This window comes from Meriones unguiculatus, chromosome 9 (assembly GCF_030254825.1).
Source record: "Meriones unguiculatus strain TT.TT164.6M chromosome 9, Bangor_MerUng_6.1, whole genome shotgun sequence".
NCBI lineage: Eukaryota > Metazoa > Chordata > Mammalia > Rodentia > Muridae > Meriones > Meriones unguiculatus.
In genome coordinates this window covers 98,297,387-98,322,941 of record NC_083357.1, presented here as the reverse complement: position 1 = coordinate 98,322,941, position 25,555 = coordinate 98,297,387, and the positions used below count along the sequence as shown (strand labels likewise).

Below are 25,555 nucleotides of genomic sequence, written 5' to 3'. Positions count from 1 at the left end.
CTCAAATAAGAAAGAAAGAAAGAAAGAAAGAAAGAAAGAAAGAAAGAAAGAGAGAGAGAGAGAGAGAGAGAGAGAGAGAGAGAGAGAGAGAAAGAAAGAAAGAAAGAAAGAAAGAAAGAAAGAAAGAAAGAAAGAAAGAAAGAAATCTTCTCAAAGCTACTTTATTTTACAGATCACAGCCTGCCAACTCTTCATTTTAATTTGCCAGCTAAACTCAAACCTATGGCTGACTGAGGTAGTAATAAGCTTTCTGTCTGTTTTCCAACCGTAAAGTAAATTTAAGATCCAAGTGACAATATTCTGAGAAAAGCTGTTTAATGTGTAAAATGACAGAAGCATGTGCTAAGCCTTATGAACACATGGAAGCACAACGAAATGCCTCAGTTACTCACTGTGCAACATACACTCACTCTACTGAGCACTTTGAAAAAAAAAGATGAACGAGGCTTGATTCCTGTTCTTACGAATAATCGTAACGCTTCAAAGGTAGATATGAGGGGTTTCTACAGCAGGAGCAAAACGTAGCTAATGACATGAAGATTCTACTGGGAAGCCTTTGAAAGATAGTTTAAATAGAGGCATCCAGATGCCGTTGTGATAGGCATCATTAATGAGCTTGCTGAGCATCAATCTGAAAGTAATAAAACAGGGCTGAAAATAGACTAAAGAAAGGTACCAGTTGGTTCTACTCCTTAGCCAAAACCACCACACACTTACACTAGAGGGGACTCAGTGGAAATGAGTGGTCATCTTTACCGTATACACAAAGATCTGACCAAAAGCCAATGACAGTACACAATCTATTGCTATACAAGACAGAGAGATGAATGATGGGTTACATAGTCAACCCCCTAATTGAGGTTTTATTAGTTGACGAATAAAGGATGAGATGGTGTTTTAATAAATAGTCTCAAACTACATTTTAAAATGCTTTATGGGAGACTGTAATTGAGCATTGTCCCTTTCTTCCAAATAAAGGATGAAGGAGAATGAGCTTCAACCATAGAGGGAAGAGCTTCTCCGTTATGTAAATCAGAAGAAAAAGTGGGATTATGCCTTTTTGTAGAGGAATTTTAATCCGGCACCATGGGTACTCTGGTGAGAATACAGTCACGCCTTTAATCCCAGGTGATGGAGGCAAGCAGATCTCTGAGTTCAAGGCCAGCCTGTTATAGAGCAAGTTTCAGATAAAGAAAAGTTCAGGTCCCAGCATAGTGGTACATGCCTTTAATTAGGAAACAGAGGAACACATATCTCTGAGTTCTACTCAGAGTTCTCTTCAGGCAGTTTAGTAGAGTCAGTGACTTGAGAGGCAATGCAGTGGAGTTAAATTTGTGGCACTTCAGTTTGTGGAATTCAGAGGCAGTTTTACTGGGAGAGTTTTACAGAGATAGACCAAAGAGAGAACAAGCTAGACACAAGTGAAGATAGAATGAGCCAGAAAATAAGAATGAGGTATAAGAACATATTGCCAAAGTTAGTAGGAGGCCAGGCAGAGCAATTCAGTCAGAGGCTGAAAGCGAAGGCAGATTGAATCAGTCAGCTAAGAGAAGAGTTTGGACCAGGAAGAGTTGAGTTGAACCAGCCAGCAGGAGTTCAGAAAGAACTAGAAAGGATGAGCTTATTCAGCAGTAAGTCTCAGAGGCTATAAACATTCTAGGCCTGGATTAGACTGTTTGGAGGCTAAAAGCTTCCTGGACTAGCAGTTAGCTAGTTAGCAGTTGGAGGCAGTCAGCATTCAAGACAACAATTAAATCAGGCAAATAAAAGTCACCTTTACAACTTCTTACGTGTAAACAACCCAAAATTGTAGCCATACATGAACTCTTCAACAATGAGTTCAGTCAGGAGCCCTAATTTCTTAACTTTCTCTACAAAGTTAGGCCATGTGAGTATTGTACAAAGGATCTGAGGCACAGCAGAAAACTGGGGAATTACCTTTTGAACTAGACAGAAAAAGAACATAAATTATCAAGGAGAACCTAGAGTTTCTTATGACTAAGAAATGAACTACCGAAGTAGTTTCAGTTGTCCATGCCAGAAAAGAGGAAAACAATAGTTTTCTGTCTACAACTCAGCACTTAAACTGAAAGCGATTTCCCTCAGATCGGCTACAATTTGAGCAGAAGTACCCACTGGAAACGAGACTGCTCCACTCCCTGCCAGACTGATGAGCCAGAAGGGGACTCTAATGGTCTAAAAACAATCAAAGGTGACCTGCAATCACGAGTATGAATTAGTTCTCCTGGAGTTGATGAATTATAATCTCCATGTCACCACTGATGGGAAGTAATCAACATCAGAGTCAATTTTAAGCCGATAAAGAACTATTTTCTTCCAGTGTTACCAACTAGACAAATGCATTGACTTAAGGAAACCTACTCATTTGATTAAAAAATTTTTTTAATAAATTAAAAATAAAAACAAACACTAAAAGCAGGTTTGGGTGACACAATCCGGAATAACAGTAAGTAATCTTTCAATTTCTGTCCATGTGGTTCCTTAGTACATTCCAGGTTCTCCTTGAAATGAAAATAGGAAGGAAGTAGCCTTTGAGTCACGGCCCTGCTCTAAGCTCAAGCCTTCTCCCCTCACCAAAGACTTACCTAAATCTGTGTCCACCCTCCGTTGATTCCCAACTCCAGGAAAGCAGGTACCCTGCTTCCTACCGCTACTGCCTTATCCAAGCCTTCCAAGCCTCTCTTCTATCTACAAAATCCAAGAAAAGTGCATCTATCCTACCAGCTACTACCAATTCCCCAAATTGGAGAGCACCCTTTTAAGTCACCCATTGTCCCCCTCCACCTTCCCTATACCCACAGTTTCTCTAGTCCCATCCTAGTTTCGTGTTTCCTTTCTATACTCTGTCTTGTAGTTCCCCAGTCATCCCCAACCTCTCTGACCATACACTTTCCTAAGTAACTCGCACTCACCAATTTGTCTTCAACTGCTAGGTCCAACAGTTTCAAAACTAAAGCATCTTCCTCCCAGACATGCTTTACCTCCTCCTTCTTTTCAAATCTTGGTTCCGTGCATCACTACCCAGCTACTGTGAGAGTTACGAATAGCTCTTTCTGCTTTCTTTCACTTTTGCCCCCAAACTTACTCCTCCTGCTGCCCTACTTACACTTTAAATAATGTGCTCAAGTTCCCAGACTCTGACCCTGAATGAACCCATCATCCTCATCTTTCTACAAGTCCACATCATAGTGTAGAGGGATATTCCCCCTCTCTCCCTTTATCACCTCCTGTGTGTCTTGTATCTCCAGACCTCCTTCCCACAGCTGCCAGAATTCTACTTATCAACCATCCTGAGTGTGCCACACCCCACTTTTACATTGCCCATAGCTCCCCACAGCCAGCTTGGGTGAATTCAAACTCTACATTTCTAAAATAAGCTCAGTTGAGGTGAGTTTCAGTAAATATATGCCACTGTCCCTCAAAATCGTTTTAGGAATAATTTCATTGTCAGGCACTGGGGAGATGATTGAAATGCCAATATCTAGGAGGCTGGGGTAAGAGAATTGAAAGTTTGAGGCCAGTTTGAGATACCTTTATCTGTACCAGCCAGAAGATAATTCGATCTTTATTGGTTATAAAACTCTAAAAACACAGCAATGTTACAAATCAGTCAGCAGCAGCCAAGATGGTTCAGTGGTAAAGAGTGCTTGCTGTTCTAGAAGACCCAAGTTCAGTTCCCAGCACCCATATTAGGTATTTCTCAACCGTCTGCAACTCAGCTCTAGTGGATCCAACACCCTCTTCTGGCCTCTGTGGACACCGGCACACATATGGCATGCACACACTAAGACAGATACATGCACAGAAATAATTAAAAAAAAAAAGTCTATACCAATGTCCTAATTATGTAAGGCAACCATCAACTTTGAATGTGCAGTATTGGAGAAGAAGTAAGAAGAGGAAAAGGCAGATTGACCAGGATTTGTGGGTAGGGTATAAAAAAAAATGGAGCGAGGGCCACATATTTCACCAACCTGGGGCAAGTGAAATAGCTGAACTTTCAAGTCTTTCAGCAGTAAAACTGAAGACAATAGCACCTACTTTAAGGGTGAGATTAAATGAAACATTTAAAAGGTGCCAACACCCATGGCTGATGCTCAAGACATACTTTCTTTGTTTCTCTTGGAAACACATTAAATGTGATATATATGCTGATTAAGCAGTTTCTAGATGAATTAAACGAAATCCTATTTAACGCACATAAAGTGAGTTTGAAAGCCAACAGGACACGGTCATATTCAGGTCCTATCCTAAGAGGAGAAAGATGAGCTTGCTTCCAACCTTCACAGGAAGATGGCTCTAGTCAGGGGTAAAACATAAAAGTCGTGGTGTTAAAGCAGAATAAGGAAATTCCACTCCTGCTATTTAAAGGGGTTCTTTATCGGCACTTGGGGACTGACTTAGAACCTTATGGCAAGCAAATGCTCTACCACTGAGCCATATCCAGTTCAGGAACAGAATCAAAATCATGCAAAAATTTTGCTTCTTTCATATGTATTATCATTCACCTCCTGTAAATTGTTTTAAAGGGCTAGGCCAGAGATTCTGGGAGGTAGATGTGTGTGGCAATTGAGAGCAGGAGGCTCTGAAAGGATGGAAAACAGAAACTTGTAAGTAAAACAAGCTTGGAGAGAAAATCTTAAAGTACATTTTTGTGAGGCAAGGCAGGTAAAGAGTGAGGTCGGCCTCTGAGTCAAATCTCTTTCTCTTTCCTTTGGTCTCCTGGTAACCTAAACTGAACAGGAAGGCAGGGAAAATGGCAAAATCCCTAAGAGAGGAGGGAGAGGAAGGTGAGGAAGTGAAGAGCTGCCAGCTCAGCAATGGGGAGGAAGAGGAAACTCTTGAGGAAAAGGTGAATGCAGCCATATTATTTCCTTCGCTATGCTTTCCCTGTGTTAGCACAGTTCTGAGATGGGCTCTCATCCTCTGCCCGCTGACTTGCTTTCTTAAAATACTTCTGTGCAACATCACAGAGTTTGCATTCCAAAAATACCCCTCAACCTGAAAGTTCCCACACCCAAGAACCGATAAAAAATTGAAATTGCCTCCCAGATCAGGTTCATACTTGAGGCTGGTAAACAAGGCCTTGAATGTAGCTCAAGCCAGCATGGATAGCATGTGTAGGTCAAGTCAGCCCTGACATCCGCATGTTGACTGAAAGGTACAAAGAATATCTATCAAGGAGGACGACATGGATATTTGCAACAAGGAAGAAGTTAGTGAGTGTAACTTCATGGTGTGGTTGGTTCAATTCCAACCAGGAAGATAAAATATGTGGGTCATGAAAGAGGTTGTTTTGCCTAGCTTTGAAGGACTTGAAAGGTATTACACCGAAAGATAAGCAGAGTAAACATCTTCAAACAGGAAAATAATAATGACTAACGTATGTGATGTGCCCAAATAAAACTAGCTTTCTTTCGAAGCTCAGGCACGTTTCTTTCCCTTGATATAGTAAGAGGTAAGCAATTTTGAGTAAACTTTCTTGAGTTTGGATACCCAATCCACCATTTAGTGCCTAAGATGGCCTTGAAAAATTAACATGAACATCTATGCTTTTGATTTGTGTGTGTGTGTGTGTGTGTGTGTGTAAGAATAAAAGTGATGGTTATGACATCACAGGGCTATGTGCCTCATGCAGCTTGTCTAAGCCCATCGTATGCACTTATTCAACAAGTGAATTATGACAAAGGGATTCTGAGCTCATCTATAAGGAACATCAGCACTCCACAGAGTGCCCTGAACTCTAGTCAAAGGACAAAATGCTTCAGGAGACACTAGGACAGCAAAATTACTGAGTCTTGTGTAGAACAAACATACCTGAGGTTACTCCTTATCATTTGCATTGACCAAAATAAAAAAAAAAATTGACCTGGATTATAGCAGCAGCAACTGAAATTAAAGAGGGTAATAGGGTGGGAGATTGTTGAGGCACAGATGTAAGGCTATCATCAGCAAAAGCACAAGGGAGTAAAGAGAAGGACCAGAAGAGCATCCTTTTACAAAGCTACCAGAGCTTCAAGGTGTTCAAGCACTCACTGTTTGTTTCCTCTGAGCATCTAGAGTTACAGAGCTTGACCACAGATTTGAAAGAGTAATGTAAAAATACCCTGTACATCTCACTCATCAGCTCTCATGCAGTAACAGCCTCCCTGGAGTCAGTCAGCTCCATAAGATGCTCTCCTGGCAGCATAAAAATGGACACTCCAAAGAAAGACAGGCAAGTCACCATGTGAAATACAAGAATGCTGAAGAATTCCACTAGCTCCAGTGATTAAATGCAGCCTACTCTTCCTTGGTAGAATGCAGCTTCAAACCTGATGAAAACAGCACAAATCTACTATGATGAAACCTGAAACAAAGCCAGGTTAATTTGGGCTTCTTGCAATTGCCAGTGGATAGGATGCACCCACGCTCCACACATGGCCTCTTTTTCTTAATCCATGGATGTAGTTTGCCAGCTGCCACCCTGAAGGAGGCTCCATCATCCAGCAGGCAGCACATTCATCAAGCTGTTTTGTTGACTTTGCTCTTTGAAAGTGGGAAGGCAATGTACAAATCCATGGAAGAGAAGACAGCTTGCCTCTGTTTTTATTATTCACCTACTGATACCTTACATTCCCAAACAATAATGCACAGAGGCACTGTCCTTATCCACTGAGACCTGCAGTACTAACCATACACTCCTAATTCTTTAAAAATGTACTGATAATTTATATCAGATGATTCTTTTTTGCAAGCTGAAAAAATGTTTCAAAGATATATTTGTAAACATGTACAGGAAAAACTTTTCTAAACATCGAAACAAGAACTAGAAAACACGACCACCAAACAAAAACAAAACAAAAAGTTACATAAGTGCTAACACTGCTGATATCTAAATGATACACTTATCAAGGATTTTGTTTTCTATTCTTTTCTAGTATTCCTCAGATAGAAAGTAAGTGTCTGATAGCCTGGAAGTGGGGTGGAAGAATTTTTTTTTTTAATTTTCTTATGCAATCAAAACTCTAATGAAACTAAATAAACATACTATGCCAAGCAATTTCACATAAATCTATTTTATTCACATATTCAAGTAATATTTTATCTTTTGCCTTGAAAAACAACTGTGTCTAGTAAGACAATAAAGACTTATGGGCAAGCCAAAGATGAAAAATGCCTCCATGCATAAGCTGCTTAAAAAAGTGTTGCTAGTTTTTTGGTTTTGTTTTTTGTTTTGTTTTGTTTTGTTTTAAGCTTCGTTTGTTTGACAAAGACCTTTAGTGGGTTTTACATGTAGACTGAAAAAACACCTAATAACTCCATTGAAAGCCATCTGTTAGGGTTTTAGACTGGAAAAATTACAAACATCCCATTAGTTTTTAATCTGCTAGCGTATTTTATTTGTAGTCCAAATGTTCAGAATGGCAGTTGTCAAACTGTAACTAAGCTTCATTGTTCCCACTAAGAGACAAGGAAAAAGAGCAAATATGGCCATTCTGAAGAGCAAATTAGTATGAGAATCCACAAAAGATTAAGAGATAACAAAATGTTGTGTCCCTAGAGACAAGCATCCACTAAATGGGACAATTTCTCTTTGCAGCCGGTTCATTTCCACAGACAAGGGCTTCGCTTACTCACACATACATTAGATCTGCAGCAAAAGCTTGAGAAATAACAAATAATATTATTTGAGAATAATAAAACTGCAGGGCAGCACTCCAGGAGACTGCTCTGCAAAGTCTCTAGAGACACAGCTCATGAAGGCTGGCTGGGATCTACAATCTAAGAGTTGGAAGGGACCTACTTCCTCCACAATCTGTTAAAAATAGACCACGATATATTTTTGTGTAGTATAAATAGCATCCTGTACTGTAAAGCTGAAGACTAGAACAACTGTTTCCAGACTGAAATCTTCAAGGTTCTGAGCCACATGACTAAGAACCCCTTTACACTTACCTGGGACCTTGAAACCTCCCTCAGTGGTGAGCTTCTCCCTTCTCCAGAGTCAGACACTGAATCTAGGCCAGACATTGATGAGAACATTGCTTTTGAAGAGGCCGCCTGGTCTTGGGAGAGAGATGAGGAAAGGGGTGTGGAAGAGGACAAGCTTGTCACATCTTCTCCTGGAGCTACCTCTTTTTCGCTGGATGAGCCCAAAATATGGCTAGAGTCAGGCTTTGAGCCAGCATCTCTGACCAAATTGTGTTGTTCTCTCTTGACAACTTCAACATCTCCATTGTACTTCCAACCATCATCCATCTAAATAGGACACATCATTTTAAACTCAATATTCTGATATCCTGAGGGTCAGTTTTAAAAACAGACTTTTTAATATTTGAAAGCTACTAAGGTAACATATCCTTGCCATAGCAAAGTAGGTATTGTCAAAAGCTTAGAATACATTCCTTCGCACTACCAGATATGCACCAGCATAGAAAAGCTTGTTCTAATAAAAGCAATATTGGATATAGATCTCTAAAACTTCTTTTGTTTGTTCATCTCATCCCAGGTCAACAGATACAACTCCAAACTAGGTCTTTCAGTTATTCGAAATCCCAGTGTGTGGATAACAATCATTTATCCATTTGAAACATACTTATTGTTCCAAGTAACACTGAAACCAATTGGAGCATCCCTTTTTAAACAGAGCTTTTATTTTATAGGCCAGATGTTCCAAAAACTCACTGGATCAAAAGCTTTATATGTGCAGTATCTGTCTGTCATTTCTACAAAGAAAACAGGGGCACTAGAGTTGTGAGTAGAAAGAGACCCACATTGCAGCCCCCTCAACACTAAATAGTTTCACCATTTAAAATATTTGTAAGTCTGATGGCTGAAAATTTGTTTGTCTCATCCTCATGCTAAATATGAGGCCAAACATGTTTTATTGTGCTTCATTAAATTCCAATGAAGTGGCCAGCTCATTTTCCACAGCCATTCCTAATGTTTATCTTTTTTCTTATCAAATTATAGAAATGCTTTACATCTTAGTGTTGTCAACCTCTTATCTGCAATTCTTTTAATAATAATTGTGACTCAAATTGTCCTATGTTAAAAGAGCCTACCATATAAGCTTAATTTTTATGTCATCAAATAGGTCTATATTTTCCTTACCAGGATGGTCAGAGACTTCCTGGCTGATTTAGGCAGGCTTCCTTCACCCCAAACACTAATATTCAAAGCTGTAATTCTCATCTTTATGTCAAGATTTTAAGGTCTTATGTCTAGATGGGCAGAACCAATAGGAACATGAGCATTAAATACTCAGACCACATGGTTTCATTTACATGAGTCAGCATGACTCAGTTGTGCTGAATCCCCTTAGAGAAAAAATGAACATATTCAAACAAAAGTATACTCAAGCATCTCAAGCATCGAGTTCTAAGGTAGGAAGGAAGGAAAAAGGAAAACCTGACATAAAGAATTCTGAAAACATTTGAGGTGAGCCATGTGTAACTTCCGTATATATAGGTAAAAAAGAGCTGACTGCTGACAACTTCCTAAAGTTCAACCTAATACTTGAGCCGTGCTACAGGTGAAAAAGATGACAAGAAAATATAAATGCTCTATCTGCCTCAAGATGGACCTTATCTATTCTTTAAAGTCTAATCACCCCTGTTTCTATTAGGTCTAAATTGTCATAAAAGTTGTTTATATATGTCATCTATGTTTTATGCATCCAATATTTGTGTCCAGTTAGTTCAGCCTCTGCTTAAGCCTCTCCCCAACTCACTGCTCTTGGGAATAGATTAAATGAACCTGGGGCATTTTTACCGTGTAGGATCTGGGCAGTGACGAGATTCCCCTTGAAGATGTGCCAAAAGGTCTCGCTGTGACCACAGATGTTAACCTGGCTGTATCAGTTTTCTGGTAACTTCTAGGGAGAGAGGCTGAAATCCGAGTCAACTCTACTCTTGTGCTCGGTGACGGCTGAAGAGAGAGAAAGGCTGGACGCTGTGCCGTAGAAGATAAAGAGATCTGATGCAGTTCTGCAGAAGGCAAAGAGGCCTGGTGCTTTTCTGCAGAAGGCGAAGGGGTCTGGTGTGGCTGTGTAGAAGGCAAAGGGGCCAGACGCTGCTCTTCGGGAATACGAGGAGGAAGCTGAATGTCAGCCGCCCCACCGTCCTGTCTATCTGCAGATGTTGTGGAATCTTCTTTGGGCGTCTCAGCAGGATAAGCTGTTGCTGGGTCTTCAGGTCTGTCACTCCGGTAACTGGTTTCTGACAGAGTCACTGTAGGAGGGAGCGCTTCACCATCCAGGATGTCATCAGAGGAATAGATCCTCCTCCGAGATGTAACTGTAGAACTCTGATTGCGAGATTCCCTTAGCAAAGAGAAGTGTGCCATCATGACAGCAGTATGCATTTGACCCCAGATGGGGTGAGATAGTTAACAATAATATGTAAGGGTTACTCAACAAGCACAATAATCAGCGACACATGATTACTCATAATCTGTAAGTGTCAGATAAGAGACTGACCCGACCATTTCTTAGGAGTGGGGTCTCCCAAATGGATAGTTTTAGTTATAAAAGACTTTCATAACAAAATGAGGAAGGTTCAATACATAATTATTCACAGGTTTTTAGCTACAAATTTATGTCTTCCAAAATCAAAATGCTTTAAATGCCTGACAACCAATTCGAATCTGCCAGGCTTTGCTACACAAAATTTATGATGTATTGATTAAAAATAATAGCACAAAAGACTCAGGCTTTTGTAGAGATCCGGTCAGTTCACGAAGCTTGAGAGAATCCCCACGGGCAGTTATAACAGATTCAAGGTTATTGTCCATACTTATAGAACTGACAAAACTGCCTCACCGTGAAGTTGGTGGGGAGCCCCTACCTCCTGGACCAACTGCTCCTTAAGTGAAAGAAGCTCTTCACCGTTGGCATTTCGGACACAAAGGAGCTTTGTTTAATTTCACCTGCCGGCAAATTTCCTTTGCGACATTATTTTCAAAGCATATTTGCTTTCTCTCTGGTCTATCAATCTCCTCCAGGTCCACACAGTGAAATGCTCATGTGAAAGTTTAATTTTTACTTTTACCCTGTTATTACGACTCAAAGAATAAACAAACCCACACATCCATGCTTGTGTCAACTTCCTTAAAGTATAATTTATCCTCTACCACTAAAATTCAACAAAGAATGTTGTAGTTCATAAAATTTATTTAAAAGTAAAAGTTTGTGGTATTTGACTACCCCATCCTTAAACTCACTTTAAAAGAAAAGAAGGAAATCCAGTCTTTTTTTTTCTTATATCAAATACAGCAAATACTTCCTTCCCTCTAAAGAAGAGCATACAGTGTGAGACAAAAATACTGCTCACCAATGCTAAGTAATATTTTCCTGTGTTAACTTAGGTCACTAGTACAGTAATATTATTTTAACAATGCAGAACAAAACCTGGCTACCAGGGTACATATGTGATTACAGTTTAAAACGGATGACCACGCGCCCCACACCACATGCAAAGCCTCCATTTGGGGCTCTCTAGGCACAAGGGGTGCCCAGCCCTTTACCTGTCTTGAAGCATTTCCCTAAAGGTCTTGGAGCTTCGGTCGGACTTTTCAAGAGCCTGCTTTTCAATCTCTTCCCTCTCTTCCTTTTTCCTCTGCAGATCTGAATTGTGACTCTTCCGACGATCTTTCCATTTTGCAAGGTCCTGAAAAGAAATCACCTCAGCCCGGTCATACCTGAATTTCTACACACCTTTTCTTTGCGGTGAGAGCACACCAGAGTATCCGGTTACAGTGCTGAAACCATTTACTCCCACTTGTGCCAAGGTGCCCTAATTTTGCTTTTTATAGCTGGCGTTTCTGTATGAGGCCTTTATCTCGTGTGTCTGCTGGAAAAACCTGACCTAATAAGATAGATCCCACTTTTGTTATCCCAGAAAGTATTATATCAATGTCTGTTTCTCAAAGAATGCTAAATGCTTGCAATTACATACTAAATCAGATTGATCAGGAAATATTTCAAATTCAATTTCACAGCACTCCAAAGCCCTGTTTCACATGCTTGCTATGATGAGAAGGAAAGAAATATCCCTGTAACAGCCTAGCTCAAATATCTATGTCAATCACCAGAAACATACAGATGCCTACAATACAGCTCCCCTCAAGAAGGCAGACTATACATAAAGGCCAGTGCCTAGTATGGTAGATCTACCAAGGAGAAGAAGGGTCCTAAAGGAAAAAGTCAGTTCCACCTACAGAAGAAGAAGTTGCAGACTTCATTGGACTGCCCATTAAGTTCAGAGACCAAAGTCCACCTGGAAAGTAGCAACAGGGAACACCACCTAGGTTCAAGCCCACACTTGCTTCTCACATCTCCAGAAATGTGTTCTAAAGCAGCCAGGACAATGTACCCAATGCAGCTTTTCAATTATCCCTAGTTGCATAAGCCAGTTGTGACACTTGGGGATGGAGGCATTTTGAATGCTACAAATATTTCTCCATTTCCAAGTCAGAGAAATACAATACCAAGGATTCCAAGAAAAATTCCAGTCCAAAAGGAATTATACCCAAGGTCAGAGACCAAACCAGACCTGACCCCTAGGCCTTACAAAGCAAGTGTGGGTATAAACTTTGGGGGCACACAGGGACGATCCTGCTTTTCAAGAACCTGAAATCAATATGAACTATTTTCCCTTAGGAAATAAAGTGATCCAGATATTCAACTGCTCTCACCTAAAATATAGCCCACCTTGATAATTAATTTATCGGAAATTCACTGTGTGTTTTGGCAAATTGATAACTTAATTCTTTGCTGGGTTTTCCAGGGACTGAAATGACAGCAGCAAACATAGGAAAGCAGGTATTCTAACCTCAAGCCACATCCTGGACCTTCTGTGCCGCTTCTTGTTCACTAAGGCAACTTTCCAACAAGAGGGCACTAAAGTTTAGCAAAATAGTATCTTTGTACATGAAGATTGACTTTCTCCAGCGCTTTTGCTCATGCTGTCCTTTAACTCTCTCACCATGAAGCTGTCCTCCAATTTCTTTGGGCTTGTGAGTATCTTTTACAGTCCTCTACACTTCCACAGCTTACAATAAGAACTATATCCAACTGAAAGTGTTACACTTTCTTCTTTAAAATTTGAGTTAAAGGTTAAGGCTATATCCACATAAATACTCATATATGCCAGCTCTGTTGAAATAGTTCATCTTGCATCACATTAGTTACTGACTTCGGCCAAAATATTACTCTGAGTTGCATTTCATCCCAACCTCCAAGTGACTTTGAGAGGTCTTCATCCCTCCACACCAGTGCCAAGATCTGAACTACCTCCTGTTCCTCTCCAATCTCTGATGCTTTTGCTCTAGCAGCGCTATCTAGTCAGACCCCAACCCAGCCACTCCCCCAAGTAAACAGTTCACTATCCTCCTAGGAAGAGACCTCACACTGTGAGAACTGGCGGTCTCACAGAAGATAAGCACACTTCTATTCCCCCCCAGTGGTCCCTAAGATATGTAACAGCACTTTGGTTGCATTTTCTATAGTACTGGATGTTTCAACAGCAAGAAAGATTGTCTCAATTATATTGACTTGTTTTAAAAGAGAAGCAAGAAGCGCATCCCCGGCCCCAGTTCCAGAATACTCACATCCTGCCATTTCTGATCTTGCTCTTTCAAGTGGGATTTCATTTTCTGCATCTCCTCGTACCGCAGCTGACGGTTCTGAACATCCTCTGTGCTTACATCGCTCATGGACTTGCTCCTGTCATAAAAACACGCACAGTCACAAAGGTTCTCATGGCTGGCCTGAGGGTTCACATGAAGACTGGGCTTCTAGCGAGAAATTCCACCTAAATATCTACTGCCCTACCCAGATGCTTCAGTGATAGTGTCCCTGAAATAGCACCACACCGATTAATGGTGTTTTTCCAAAGCGCAGAAACGAGATCCTGGCGTTCAACTCAGGTGTGAGATGCTTTCTTTCTTTTCCACAAAACAGTCAAAATAATCTTAAACTGTTCGGAAAACAATAATCCAGTACTTGTATTTAGAGGTGTCAACTCTAAGATTATGTTGGGGGAAAAAAATACCAGTCATTGACATCACCCTGTGTGGGTTTGTCTATGTTCCCTCAAAGATAACCTAGTACAAGGTTTTGCTGTTTTGTTTTGTTTTTTTTTTTGACTAAGCACTTGCTAAATAATTTAGCGACTACCTGATATTTTCTCCTCAAGTTCAACACCATGAAAAGATGTGCTGTGTCATCTCAATGATTCTCTAAGATCTACTGTACCACTGTGCAGTTGAGCCCATTCTTGGAAGACCACAGGCAGTTTCCCACAGCCTGTCAGAACCACCTCGGTTACCCTCTTTCATTAGGGCAGTGCTTAAACTGAGCCACTGTAAGTGAATAGGTGCAATCAGAAAATAAAGCAAGAGTGGGGATGTTCAAAAACTTTTGTTGTTGGTTTTCAAGCCGGGCTTTCTCTGTGTAGCCTTGACTGTCCTGAACCAACTTTACAGACCAGGATAGCCTCAAACTCGGAGATCCAACTCCTTCTGCCTCCCAGAGTGCTGGGATTATAGGCATGCGCCACTGCGCCTGGCTTCAAAACCTTTCTTCCCTCAATACTGTTAATACATACATGAAAGGACATTGTAAAAACCATCTTCTAATAGGCTTCACACTCTCAAATTGTGCAATGTTGATTCCTAGCAGTAAAGAGACTCATTCGTGTGGGCTAGTGACTGAGTTGGGATATTGATTACTTACTCCTATATAGACTGCACACATGAAAAGGACCTCCCAGGTCAGCACTGAGAGCAGTAAGAGCATGAAAGAGACAGTTTCAGAGGTGGGCTAGCTGGGCTCCCTGTTGTACTTCTGAGATAATTACATTGTAATTAACCGTATTTTTCATTATGTTAGTGTATCCTTGGGCACCTAAGCTTTGTATTCTCCCCAGTTCTGCAATCACATCTTTTTCAGGAATGTAATTGTAACCACTATGCAAATGATTCAGGAGGCCACAGACTAGGATCTGCCCCTCTTTGAATCATGTCCAATTACTTGTGAATAGGCATTTATGCTTGAATATACCCGAGGTACCTCAACTGTAAAGGGACCTGTTGAAATGCTATCTGGAAAGGATTTTTCTTTTTTTTTTTAACTGCAGCTCACTAAACATGCTGCTATTGTTGGTGCAGCCAATCTCCATCCTGCTTTTCCTCTGTGGTAGTTAATGGTGGTACCTGCCCTCAATCATCTGCATTTGAAACCTAAGAACCACTTTGCACTTTTGTTCCTCTCTTCTCCTCACTTTCAATTAGTTATCTTCTCATTTTATGCGGCTTTCTTTCCATGTCGATTGCCAGCAGTCTAGGTCACAGCACGAGCAACCCTCCCCTGGATTTCCAAAAGATCTGCTTAAATTATCATCAGAGAGGGCTTTCCTCAAATGCTCCCTCCAACTCAAAAGCCCTTTGCTGGTGCCTCTCAGACTTTCAAAACACCACTCAAAATCATGGCTAGGCTCTCTCTCTAGTCATGCGCTCACAGCCTGTCTTCCTCATCTCAGTCAAGGTTAACTCCGTCCTTCCACAGTTAGGGTCAAAATTCCTGGTGTCACTCAGGTTCCTCTCTTACTCTCACAACACTTACTTCATTAATAAATCCTCTGCTCTCAATTTCTAGGATCCAACAACTTCTAACCTCCTCCTCATCATCATACTGATCTATGGTCATCACATCATCCACTTGGAGAATCCCAAAGCTCTCTCTGCTCCAAAGATCTCTCTGCTTCCATGTCCAGCTCAACAGAGAAGCTAGAGGGGCCTTTCTAAGGCACAGTCAGGTCATGGAACACCCAGTTCCAGACTGGAGCTTCTTCCCATCTCAGTACTAAGTAGATTCTTCAAAGACCTGCATGGTCTGAAATGGTCTGGTCGCTTCCTGCCTCTCCACACTCATTTCTAATACTCAGTCTGTGACTTTGTCTCACTCTCTTCCTGCCAACTGGCTGTCTTGTTCATGCCCACACCTCTTGTTTCTTCCCTTGCTCTTCAGTCTGCCCAGAATACTTTTCATCTGGCTAGACAGCCACATGACTTCTCTTTACTTCCAAGTATCTGCTTAAATGTTATTCAGTGTTTCCTTCCCTCTCCGTCCTACCAGAGCCTGAAAATGTCTCTGTGAGCTAACCCTCATCCCAGCCCTCTCTCTCTCTGAGCATTCTTACTTTCCTAATACCTGCAGAGTTCTGTAAGATTATCAGGAATTACACCTCATCATTTGCTGACATATCACTCTGCTTAAAAGACAGGCCAACCCATAGAACATGCTTCATAAACACATCCAATCAACAATCTAGCTAGTGTGCTACCATGTGAACATACAGGCTTCATGGCTCTTCATGTGAAAAGCCCCTTCTCTCACCTCCTCTAGTACTTGACCTATGGTATTTTTCATGTTTAGTAATTCTTGGCTTCATCTTATATAGTATGCTAGCACATACTATATAAGAAGAAAACATTAGCACAGTACTATAAATGCATATACACTCAGTATCTTTGCTAAGAATGAGATAAGTCAGAGCATAGTTAATCAAGCATGGAAAATCCAAATTGGCTCTGTAGAAAAGTATAACTGCTCTTCAAGGTTTTACAACATTATAGAGATCTAGTAGGGACTCAATTACATATAGAATATAACTATACAAAAATATATGAACCTATTCATGTTAATATACCTCTCACTAGGTATAGCTACCTAGGCTGAATTGTGTAAGAACATAAACTCACTGAAGTCATGCCTAACAAGGAAAGAGGCTTTTTGACTTAAAACAAAATTATTCAGTAAGAAATGGGAAGGGAATGTACAGCATGAGAAAGGGTCAGACGTGCAACTTATGAAGCTGCCTAAACTATAAAACAAAACGAAATCCTAGTTGATCGTCCGCTAATCTTTGTAGGAGGAAAGCTGAGCCACTTGTAGTCCTCCAGAACCTTCCGCGGCATCTCTCCTTACTCTCCCCCTCCTGGGCTGGGAAACATTACTGTGTAGTTTCCCATACAGCGTGCCAGTCAAAGGGAAGGCTGCTTCTCTCGCCCAAGCGCCTGCGCATTGAGCAGACCCTAGCATCCCAGAGGCTCACCGCTCTAGTAGACAAGTCTTTGTACAGGAAAGGCTGCGAGCACAGTTTGTTCCTGAGGCCTATAAGGTTACACCCATTAAAGCAGGAGCACAAGCCACAACAGTCTGCATCGGCCCCGGCAACAGACAAGAAGGGAGGGCACCAGACCCAGCTGCCAGATAGGCTTGCCACCACTGAACACATAACCCTTCCCTTCTCAGAGCTTTAGCTCCTCGTCCGCTAAGTTAGGGTAACTAGGTAAGGCTGCCCTGGCTCACGTCTTTAAAACCTGGTGCTACGTACTAGTCCTTATTAAAGCTGGCAATGGCTGAATGTAACCTTGTAGATAGTAACTCTGCAAACTGCTTCAAGTCCGGGAGGTTGCCCCAGACCCCAGAGATAAAATCTAGAACGTCTAGAGTACAAAGATGATGAAGTCTTTCTTTCTTTATCAGCATTAACCACACGACATTAAAGTCCCAGGAGTTCCTTGAGTGGCAACAGCACTGCCAAGCAGTCTCCACGAGTTACCTCATGAGGCACAGCCCCAGTCCGGTTCTACCGCCTGAGAGCCTTCATCCTTGGGAAAGCTGCAATCTCTGTCTCTTTCTCCATGTCTATGGAATGCAGATAATACCTCCCTGTCTGCCGCCCAGAGCTGAGATAAGCACCAAAGAAAGCATCGGAGAAACTGTGAAGGGCATGCTCGGCATGGAAAATGCACAGGTGAGTCACGTAGTTCTCTTACAATTACCTGCTACAATTGGACATGTTTCTTTATTCTGAAAGGCTCCAATTTACTTCATTTGTATCTGCCCCCTGCAAATGTAGGCATAACAACACCTTGCCTTTCTAATTAATTTAATAGTATTAGGGAGGACAGGAAGAAGCTTAAGAAGTATCTCTTATAAATTACAAAATCATAATTTCCTGTACGCCTCTGATGGCATACCATGCTCCTGACACTTTCTGCTGGGAAGAAGGAGCATTATCCTAAAACTTCAGTAAACTTACAGATGAATGCCTATAAATTAAAGAGTCCAAAGAGCCAAAATAAGATACTTTTTCCTAAATATAAATTCACTCACAGCCTTGGGTAGTCAATAAAAATTCAAAAACAGTGAGTAGAGGATCTCCATCTTTGAAAGTAATATTAATATACTAATTTATCTGCCTGTACATATATTGGTATTAGACACTATAGGACTTTGTGAAGAATAAGCAGTGTTCAAACCTGTGTGAGACACTTTGAAATTACCATCAGGTGGAATAGGGAGCATAATAAGGAATTTTCATTTATAGATTTGTTGACTGATTTCTGTTTCTCATCACCAACACTACTGACATTAGAACAAGAAAATCATTTGCTATAGAGGGCTATTCTGGCTGTTGTAGGGCTTGTACAAAATACTAAATGTAAATAGCACACATACTTGGCTGTAATAGAAGCATTTCTAGACGTAACTAGATGTCACCTAAACTGGAAATGAAAATCCCAGAAAAATAACCCAGGTCAATTTGTTTCCTTTCCTTTTAGCCTGCTTGGATGGTATGTTCTGATTAAGAGGTCCTGACAATTCCAGAAAGTCATTTAGCCAAGCTCTATAAGAAAAATATAGATGCCTTGGTTGTCTTTGACTGCCAAGTCACAAGCAATTGGCTTTTACTGATAGCAGATTTGGTGGTTATCACATTGCAAGATTGTATATGCATATTGTTATAAACTGTTGTCAGCACCAAGCTTATATCACCAGATATGACCAGATCCCAAACTTCATAGAACCACACAAATGTAAATTCCTGCAACACAAAGACACATACATGAGAACTAACAGGCACACACAAAGCGTGCTAACCAAAGCTTAGTAAGACATTTACATAGCATGCACAAGCCCCAAAAACTACATGAAATGCAAGATAGGGTTTAATAGGCAAAGGCCTCAAACAAACAAACAAAAATACTATGCATTTCTCTTTGAATTGGTCTGTACCACCAAGAGCATTATGCGGTCTGTACCACATAAGGAGCAGTTAGTTTTTAATTGCAAGGTATCAAACAGTACTGCTTTTCCACTATATTATGTTTGGAGAAAATTCACCCAGCATAAATTTGAAATAGCTAATAATACATTAAACTCCTGTAGATAATTCAATTTTAATTTATATTTTACTTTCGTGAATTAAAATACATAGGAGAAAGGGGGGAAGATGAATAAACCTACAACTGCTCCTAAACAGAGCTGCATTTTCTAAGACACAGTAGGTCCCATTATCTGACAAATCATTCATTATTCATTAGTCTCAGTTAACAGACTGTCTTGCTGCATTTATGTGGTTACCTTAGCACTACACTGCATGAGGATTTTTTGCAAAGCAAATACTTATAAACTGTTGTCAGCACCAACCTTGTATCATCATATATGACCAGAACCCAAACTTCATAAAACCATAGCACATAGACTTGCACTATCCCAATAACCAAACAACTACTTGGAATTGCCTACTGGAAGCACTTGCTGCTGTTATGGGTCAGGAGAAACCCTCAGCATTCTGAGGTTGGATATTTGAGTTTTTCTATTTTATTGGTGTCTGCGCTAACGGTGGGCACGCAGTGCTGGGGATTGAACCCACAGCCACATGCACGCTAGGCGTGAATTCTGCCACTGAGCTCATTCTTGCCCTGGGTTACTCAAGTCACATAACAACCCCTACACTAAGGAAAAACAGGTTGGGTCAACTCAGACAGGTAGTTATGTGATTACATGCTCCAAGTACTTAGCCTCTTGGTACTTATATATACCCTCTTTAAGAAAACTGGTCCAGGGATGTGTTTAGGCTACAAGGTCTAACATGATTACTAATGAAAATTCCTCATGACAGTTATTCAGAATGCTGGAAGCGTCGAGGGGCTTTTAAATCAAGTTGGAACAGCTTTACTAGACAAACTGATGAACAGACTGACTTCCTCCCCCTGGCAGATGAGAGCCTTGTGAGCACACCAGGCTGTAGATGGGAACAATACGCCTTCACAAGCCACACTGCAAGGACTAATTCCAATAATTGCCCATCACTCAATCTTTGGTACCTGGAGTTGTTATAGTGAATTTTGTGATAATCTTGTTAGCTTCTAAAATTTCTAAACTACCAAAATTATTTTTTAAAAAAACTATTAAACTGGAGATTCTGAGAGATGAGATAAACCATGGTAAGGGGAAGATATTCAGCTCCTGAGGCTGACTAAATTATTGGGTGTCCTTCAACTCTCTTCCTCAAAAACTATCACCAATTAATTTCAGTCACAGAAAGCCTGGTAATATGCACTGGGAATGAGTAACAGTTTAAAATAGTCTAGAACTAGAAAAAAAAATTTGAGAAAGTCAGCTTTTTATTACATTGGCCTATTTACCCAATGAATATTAAATATTAGCAGACAAAACCTGAGAAATAATTTGAATATAGTTCTTATACTGGCAACTACCAAGATTATTTTTTACAATTATGAAAGTCTAGTTGCTCTTTATAGGTAACCATGTTTCAATTAAATTTCTACCGTAATCAAGAATCTTGAAAATATTTTCCAAAACCATTAACCATCCCCACCAATAAAGCTCCTCATGAGTTAAGTAAGTATGCAAATTATGCCAGCTATATGAATTCTCGTGTTAAGCAAGCAGTACCGTCTTTTCCTATCACAGACTTCCTAAAATGAAGTTTGTGGGGAAGACTTTCAATAACTAGAAATCAGAAGTTTGGTGTAGTTTAAGAATTAAATACTGAAATGGGCATCGTCTTAGGCCAAATGTTTTTGTTCTTTCAATCACTAAGTTAAAGGAAACAAGAAAAGGGGATGGAGTTAAAATTTAAGACAGCAGAAACCACTGCTTTGTACAACAGTTCATGCATTGGGCGTTTAGATAGAGAAATGTTGCTATGAGGCTGCAACGTTAATAAAAAGTAGATAAAAGTCTCATGCAGTGCGCTCAGCTCCCCACTTGGTAACATGCCAGGGCAGACGTGCAATGAGTGACAGGGGAGACAAAGATACATGTGGATTTTTTTCTAATGTGAACCATAAAACTTACCCATTCTCACCATAAATCTTTTGAAAGAGTCTAAGAAACCAAAAACAAAAAAAAAAAAAAAAAAAAAATTAAAAAGGGTCGCTCTCTCCAGTTGTGCTCGTTTCTAGGCATTCAGTGTCTTAACTTGAGCCTAACAGGAAATGGGCAAATCTGAACAGGCTGCCCCTTAGACACTTCTTAATAGTTCAAGATTGCAGTCAGGCTCCTGTGTCAGGGAACTCAGGTCAAATAAGATCAACATTTTCTTAACTTATTCTGAGCCAAAAAAAATCATAAGAAAAGGCTCCCCCTCCCCCCCTCCCCCCCCCCCCCCCCCCCGCTAGGAACTAAGACATAGGTCCACTCGTTGTGTTCAGCCTGGTTAAATTTGTCCATTTCCAACTCACAGTGAACTGAACAGCTATCAGGAAGCTGCAGGGCTCATTTTACAGAAACGGCCGCCACAAACAAAGAGTTTGACAGAATCATGCATTTTAATGGACTTTTCACTGAACTTTGTAAATAAAAATATTACAAATTGATAGTTGGAGAAAACCTGGATTGACAACAAAAATCAAATTAAATGAAATCTACAATGACGTAATTTTAGGAAAATATATAGCTCAATAAAAGACACTGCAAAATATGATAAACACATAAAACCAAACCACAGATAGACTAGTGCAAAAGCGCTAGACATTAGGATAAAAAACCCACAAACACAATTAGAAATTATCTTTATCCAACTTCACATTGGAATATAATAATGGACACTTTCAAGCCAGAGGCAAGCCTTGCATACACCTTCTCGGATCATCCTAAGATGCGTAAACATGGAATTGCACTTCCTCCATGAAATGACTAAAAGTTTCTCAAAGCCAAATGATTCTTTTTACAGGAAAACGGCACACAACATGCAGCGCTGAAAACTGATGCGGCTTTTTTTTTTTTTTTCCATAAGGAAAGTGACACAAGACCATCCATCACAAATCCTTGCAGAAACACACTCTGACCTCTCAACCATCAGCCGCTTCCTGTGTCTAAGCCTGCTGGCCTCCCGGATGGCCTCCCACTTCTGTAGGTCAGCCTCGCTGCAGGGGCCGGGCTGGAAGCTGATGGGAGGCGCAGCGGTCCCCAGCTTCCAAGACTGGATCTTGCGAGTCAACATGTCATCCTTCTTCTGTCGACAGGAAGGAACTAACACTCTGCAGCTACTGCTTTTCTCCTTGGGTGGGCACGTCCTTTCGAGCACACAGAGAAATTTGGCTTGGATTTCTGGAGGCAGGGTCCAGGGTTCGGGGAAAGGGATGGGCTGGTATCTATCTGGGGCCCCAGAGAGGGGCACTTCTTTCTTCGGTGCCGGGATCCGGCGAACAATCATATCGTCCTTTTCTAAATCTGGGAGTACGAGTTCACCTTCCCGACATTGCAATATTATGTCACGTTCAACAGCATCATCCGGCTCAGAGAACCTTCTCAAGTCTTCAAAGGCTCGAAGAACACACGGATTTGCATGGAAAGCCCCTGTTTTTCTGACAAAGAAATCATCGTTTTCTAAGTCAGGATCCAGGGCTGGCAACTCAAGGTCGTGGGATCCATAGCCTGGTGCATGAGAGAGATTCTTTCTGCGAGTTATGAGCCTTGGGCCAGAGGTGGGATCAATTTTGACATTTGTTTCCGAAGACAAGATGTCATCAGAGTATGTTTGGAGGGCCTGAAGCAATAAAAACTGACTACAGCACAGAAGAGAAAAAGGAGGGGAGAACCGGATTAAGCATGAGGAAAATGTTAATTAGGCAGCAGATCAACCAGTGTTTATCAAGGGGGATTTATTTTAGGAGCCATGGAAGGGAGTATTACAAACAAGACAAATGCTCGGTGCTATTCTCTGTGACTTTCCTGGGTATTATCTAAAGAAACAACAGGTTATCCTTCCCAGGAAAAGTGAATACTATCAAGACCAAGTGGCTGATCTACAACTCAAATCAAGTGTACCTCCCTGGCATACTGGGCACCACTCCTTGCACCAACTTCGTAATTCTGTTATCCACAGTGGCCTCCTCCCCTCCCTGGGGAAGGATGTGTGAGCTTAGGAAATGCCAAGAGTTCTCCATCGTATACTTTATGCACATCATAGTGAGCAGATATAACAATGTGCTCTATAGCCTTATACAAGACCACGAGGTGTTTTTTTTGGTTTGTATTCTCTAGACTTGCCCTTCCAAATGTCTATGTAAAACTACTTCCTTTCTCCGCATCACCACACACAGCACGAGAATAAGTTTAGACAATATTTTAAAAGCATTTGGGGATGGCTTTTCAGAAGAATTCTTGCATATTAGCCACCACGCATGTCGTTTTAGTAGCAGGTTGATTCCTACGGAGTTTGAGCCCACATTCTCATGCAGGAGGCAGAGTGTCACACACTGTGCCTTCAACCTGTGTCATTAAGTTTCCGTGACTCAGTGTTCAGTATCTAGGTTAATGTAGCAGCCGAAGCAGTCAGACGGGGTGTCTGTGGTCAGCCACAAGCAAGTAGCTCATGCAGACAGGTGCACCTGGACTCCTCCAAAGCACCGCTGCTCCTCCTGGCTGCATGAGTGTCCCATGACCTCGTGGCATGTTTAGTAGCTAACTCCAGCAAGAGTGAAGGCCTTTGGTAGTTGCTGGCTAAACTCTGTTCTGTCTTATCTAGTCTACTAAAAAAGGTAGAGCTTCTGAGAGAGCCTGAGTCCTCATCCTCAGAGTCAGAAGTCCGCCTGCCAAGAAGTGACATGGAGAAAGGGGAGGGAAGAGAAGCAGACAAATGAGGAAATGAAGAAGAATGTAAGTTCTGAAATCAATACTGAGCTAGATCTAAAGGGGAGCCTTCTAAAATCTAGAATCAGAGGGGTTTGTCACACTGTTGCTATTGCTGTGTCGTAATAATAGAAGCACAGGCCATAGGCAGTTTACTAAGAGATGAAAAAAAATACCCCCCCAGGGTAGAAGGGAGCTTAAGAAGTAGGTCAAAAGGCTTTTGTAGTTGTTGGGTTTAGAAATAGGGTCTCATTTTGAAGCCTTGGCTTCCTTCAAATCTTTAATCCACCTGCCTCAGCCTCCAGAGTGCTAAGATTCTAGGCATGTGCCAACATGTCTAGCCTCAAGATTAAATTTAAACATTTTTTTGTTTAATTATAAAAGTTCTACAGCCGGGCGTGGTGGCACATACCTATAATCCCAGCATTCCATGAGGTAGAGGCAGGCAGATCTCTATGAGTTCGAGCCTGGACAGCCAAGGCTACACAGAGAAACCCTGTCTTGAAAAACAAAAATAAGAAAACAAAAAGTCCTACAGATTTTAGAGGGCAAATAAACTTTTCTCTCTCCCTATATGAAAAAAAAAAAAAACAAGACATCGAATGCACCAGACTGGGGTACAGAACACACACTGGGGACCAGGGGCATGCACAGAGACAAACCTGAATCCCTGAAATTCCTTATACCATGGCTTATAATTCTCTCTCTTTATTTTTTTCCAGTTCATATCTTCTGGGGTCCAACATTTAGGGAGGAACTGATCAAAAGAGCTGCCTGGGCTTGGCATGACCGGGCTTAGTTTCCGCACATAGAGGTCATCCTTCACAATATTGGGCATGCGTGTTAGCTTCTCTTCTTCCTCTTCGAAATACCAAGAGGAGGTGGAAGTTCCTTGGACTGTGTGCCAGTTCTCCGTCTTAGGACCCCAAGTTCTCCTCTGGTTACTGTTCAAAATATCCAACCAGGTTAAGACACTGTGTGAGCAGTCTGTGGCACAGAACCCTGAAGGCATGCATTCCACCTCACCGTGATTGCACCCCTGTGAATGAAGTAAATTAGCTCCGTGTCTCAACACCACAGCTCCTAGGACCAAAGTAAGAACATTACAGCCGCAGCCCGCTTCAGTTAGAGAAAAGCTGGATAAACAAGGCTGCGTTAAGAGAAAAAAACAAATTCCAAGCAGAATGGGTCAATCCACAGCTTCATAAATACCCAGACCCAAGACAAATGTATTTCTGACCTCGTCAGTGTGTGCAGCCCAGAGGCTGACATGTAAGAAGAAAGTGTTTGAGGACAAGAGTTGAAAGAGGTGGTTTGTGAGATGAGACCCTCAGGTCTCTTTTTCACATGAAATCTGCAGTTGGCTAAGTCATCCAAAATCACACAAGGTAACCTTCACTTGTCATCAGTGTGGGGAGCGCTTTCAGCACCACACAGCCCCATACAAAAAGTTGGACTTGAAAAAAATCATTCTTTGCTCTGCTAACTTCACAGGCCATTAAGAGTTTCCTTTCACGTCTACTACTATCAGCAAAAAAGATAAACAATAGAAAGAAACAATAGGGTCCACAAAGGGCCACATCAGTGATACAATAA

At 41.2% G+C, this 25,555-nt stretch overlaps 1 protein-coding gene across 11 annotated transcripts in view; it reads right to left on the bottom strand.

Moving 5' to 3' along the window:
* The window catches only part of Lmo7 (LIM domain 7), a 206,472-nt gene that overhangs the window by 26,445 nt on the left and 154,472 nt on the right, over nucleotides 1-25,555 (bottom strand). For 8 of the 11 annotated variants that reach the window (XM_060391542.1, XM_060391543.1, XM_060391541.1 and 5 more), the window contains 7 exons: nucleotides 24,622-24,903; nucleotides 22,174-22,893; nucleotides 21,182-21,211; nucleotides 13,615-13,729; nucleotides 11,530-11,672; nucleotides 9,778-10,327; nucleotides 7,960-8,262 (listed from right to left, as the gene is read on the bottom strand). In XM_060391542.1, coding sequence (XP_060247525.1) covers nucleotides 7,960-8,262; nucleotides 9,778-10,327; nucleotides 11,530-11,672; nucleotides 13,615-13,729; nucleotides 21,182-21,211; nucleotides 22,174-22,893; nucleotides 24,622-24,903 — 2,143 coding nt within the window. The remainder of the gene's footprint in view (nucleotides 1-7,959; nucleotides 8,263-9,777; nucleotides 10,328-11,529; nucleotides 11,673-13,614; nucleotides 13,730-21,181; nucleotides 21,212-22,173; nucleotides 22,894-24,621; nucleotides 24,904-25,555) is intronic. The other 3 variants (XM_021647002.2, XM_021647006.2, XM_060391547.1) reach the window with 2 other exon arrangements.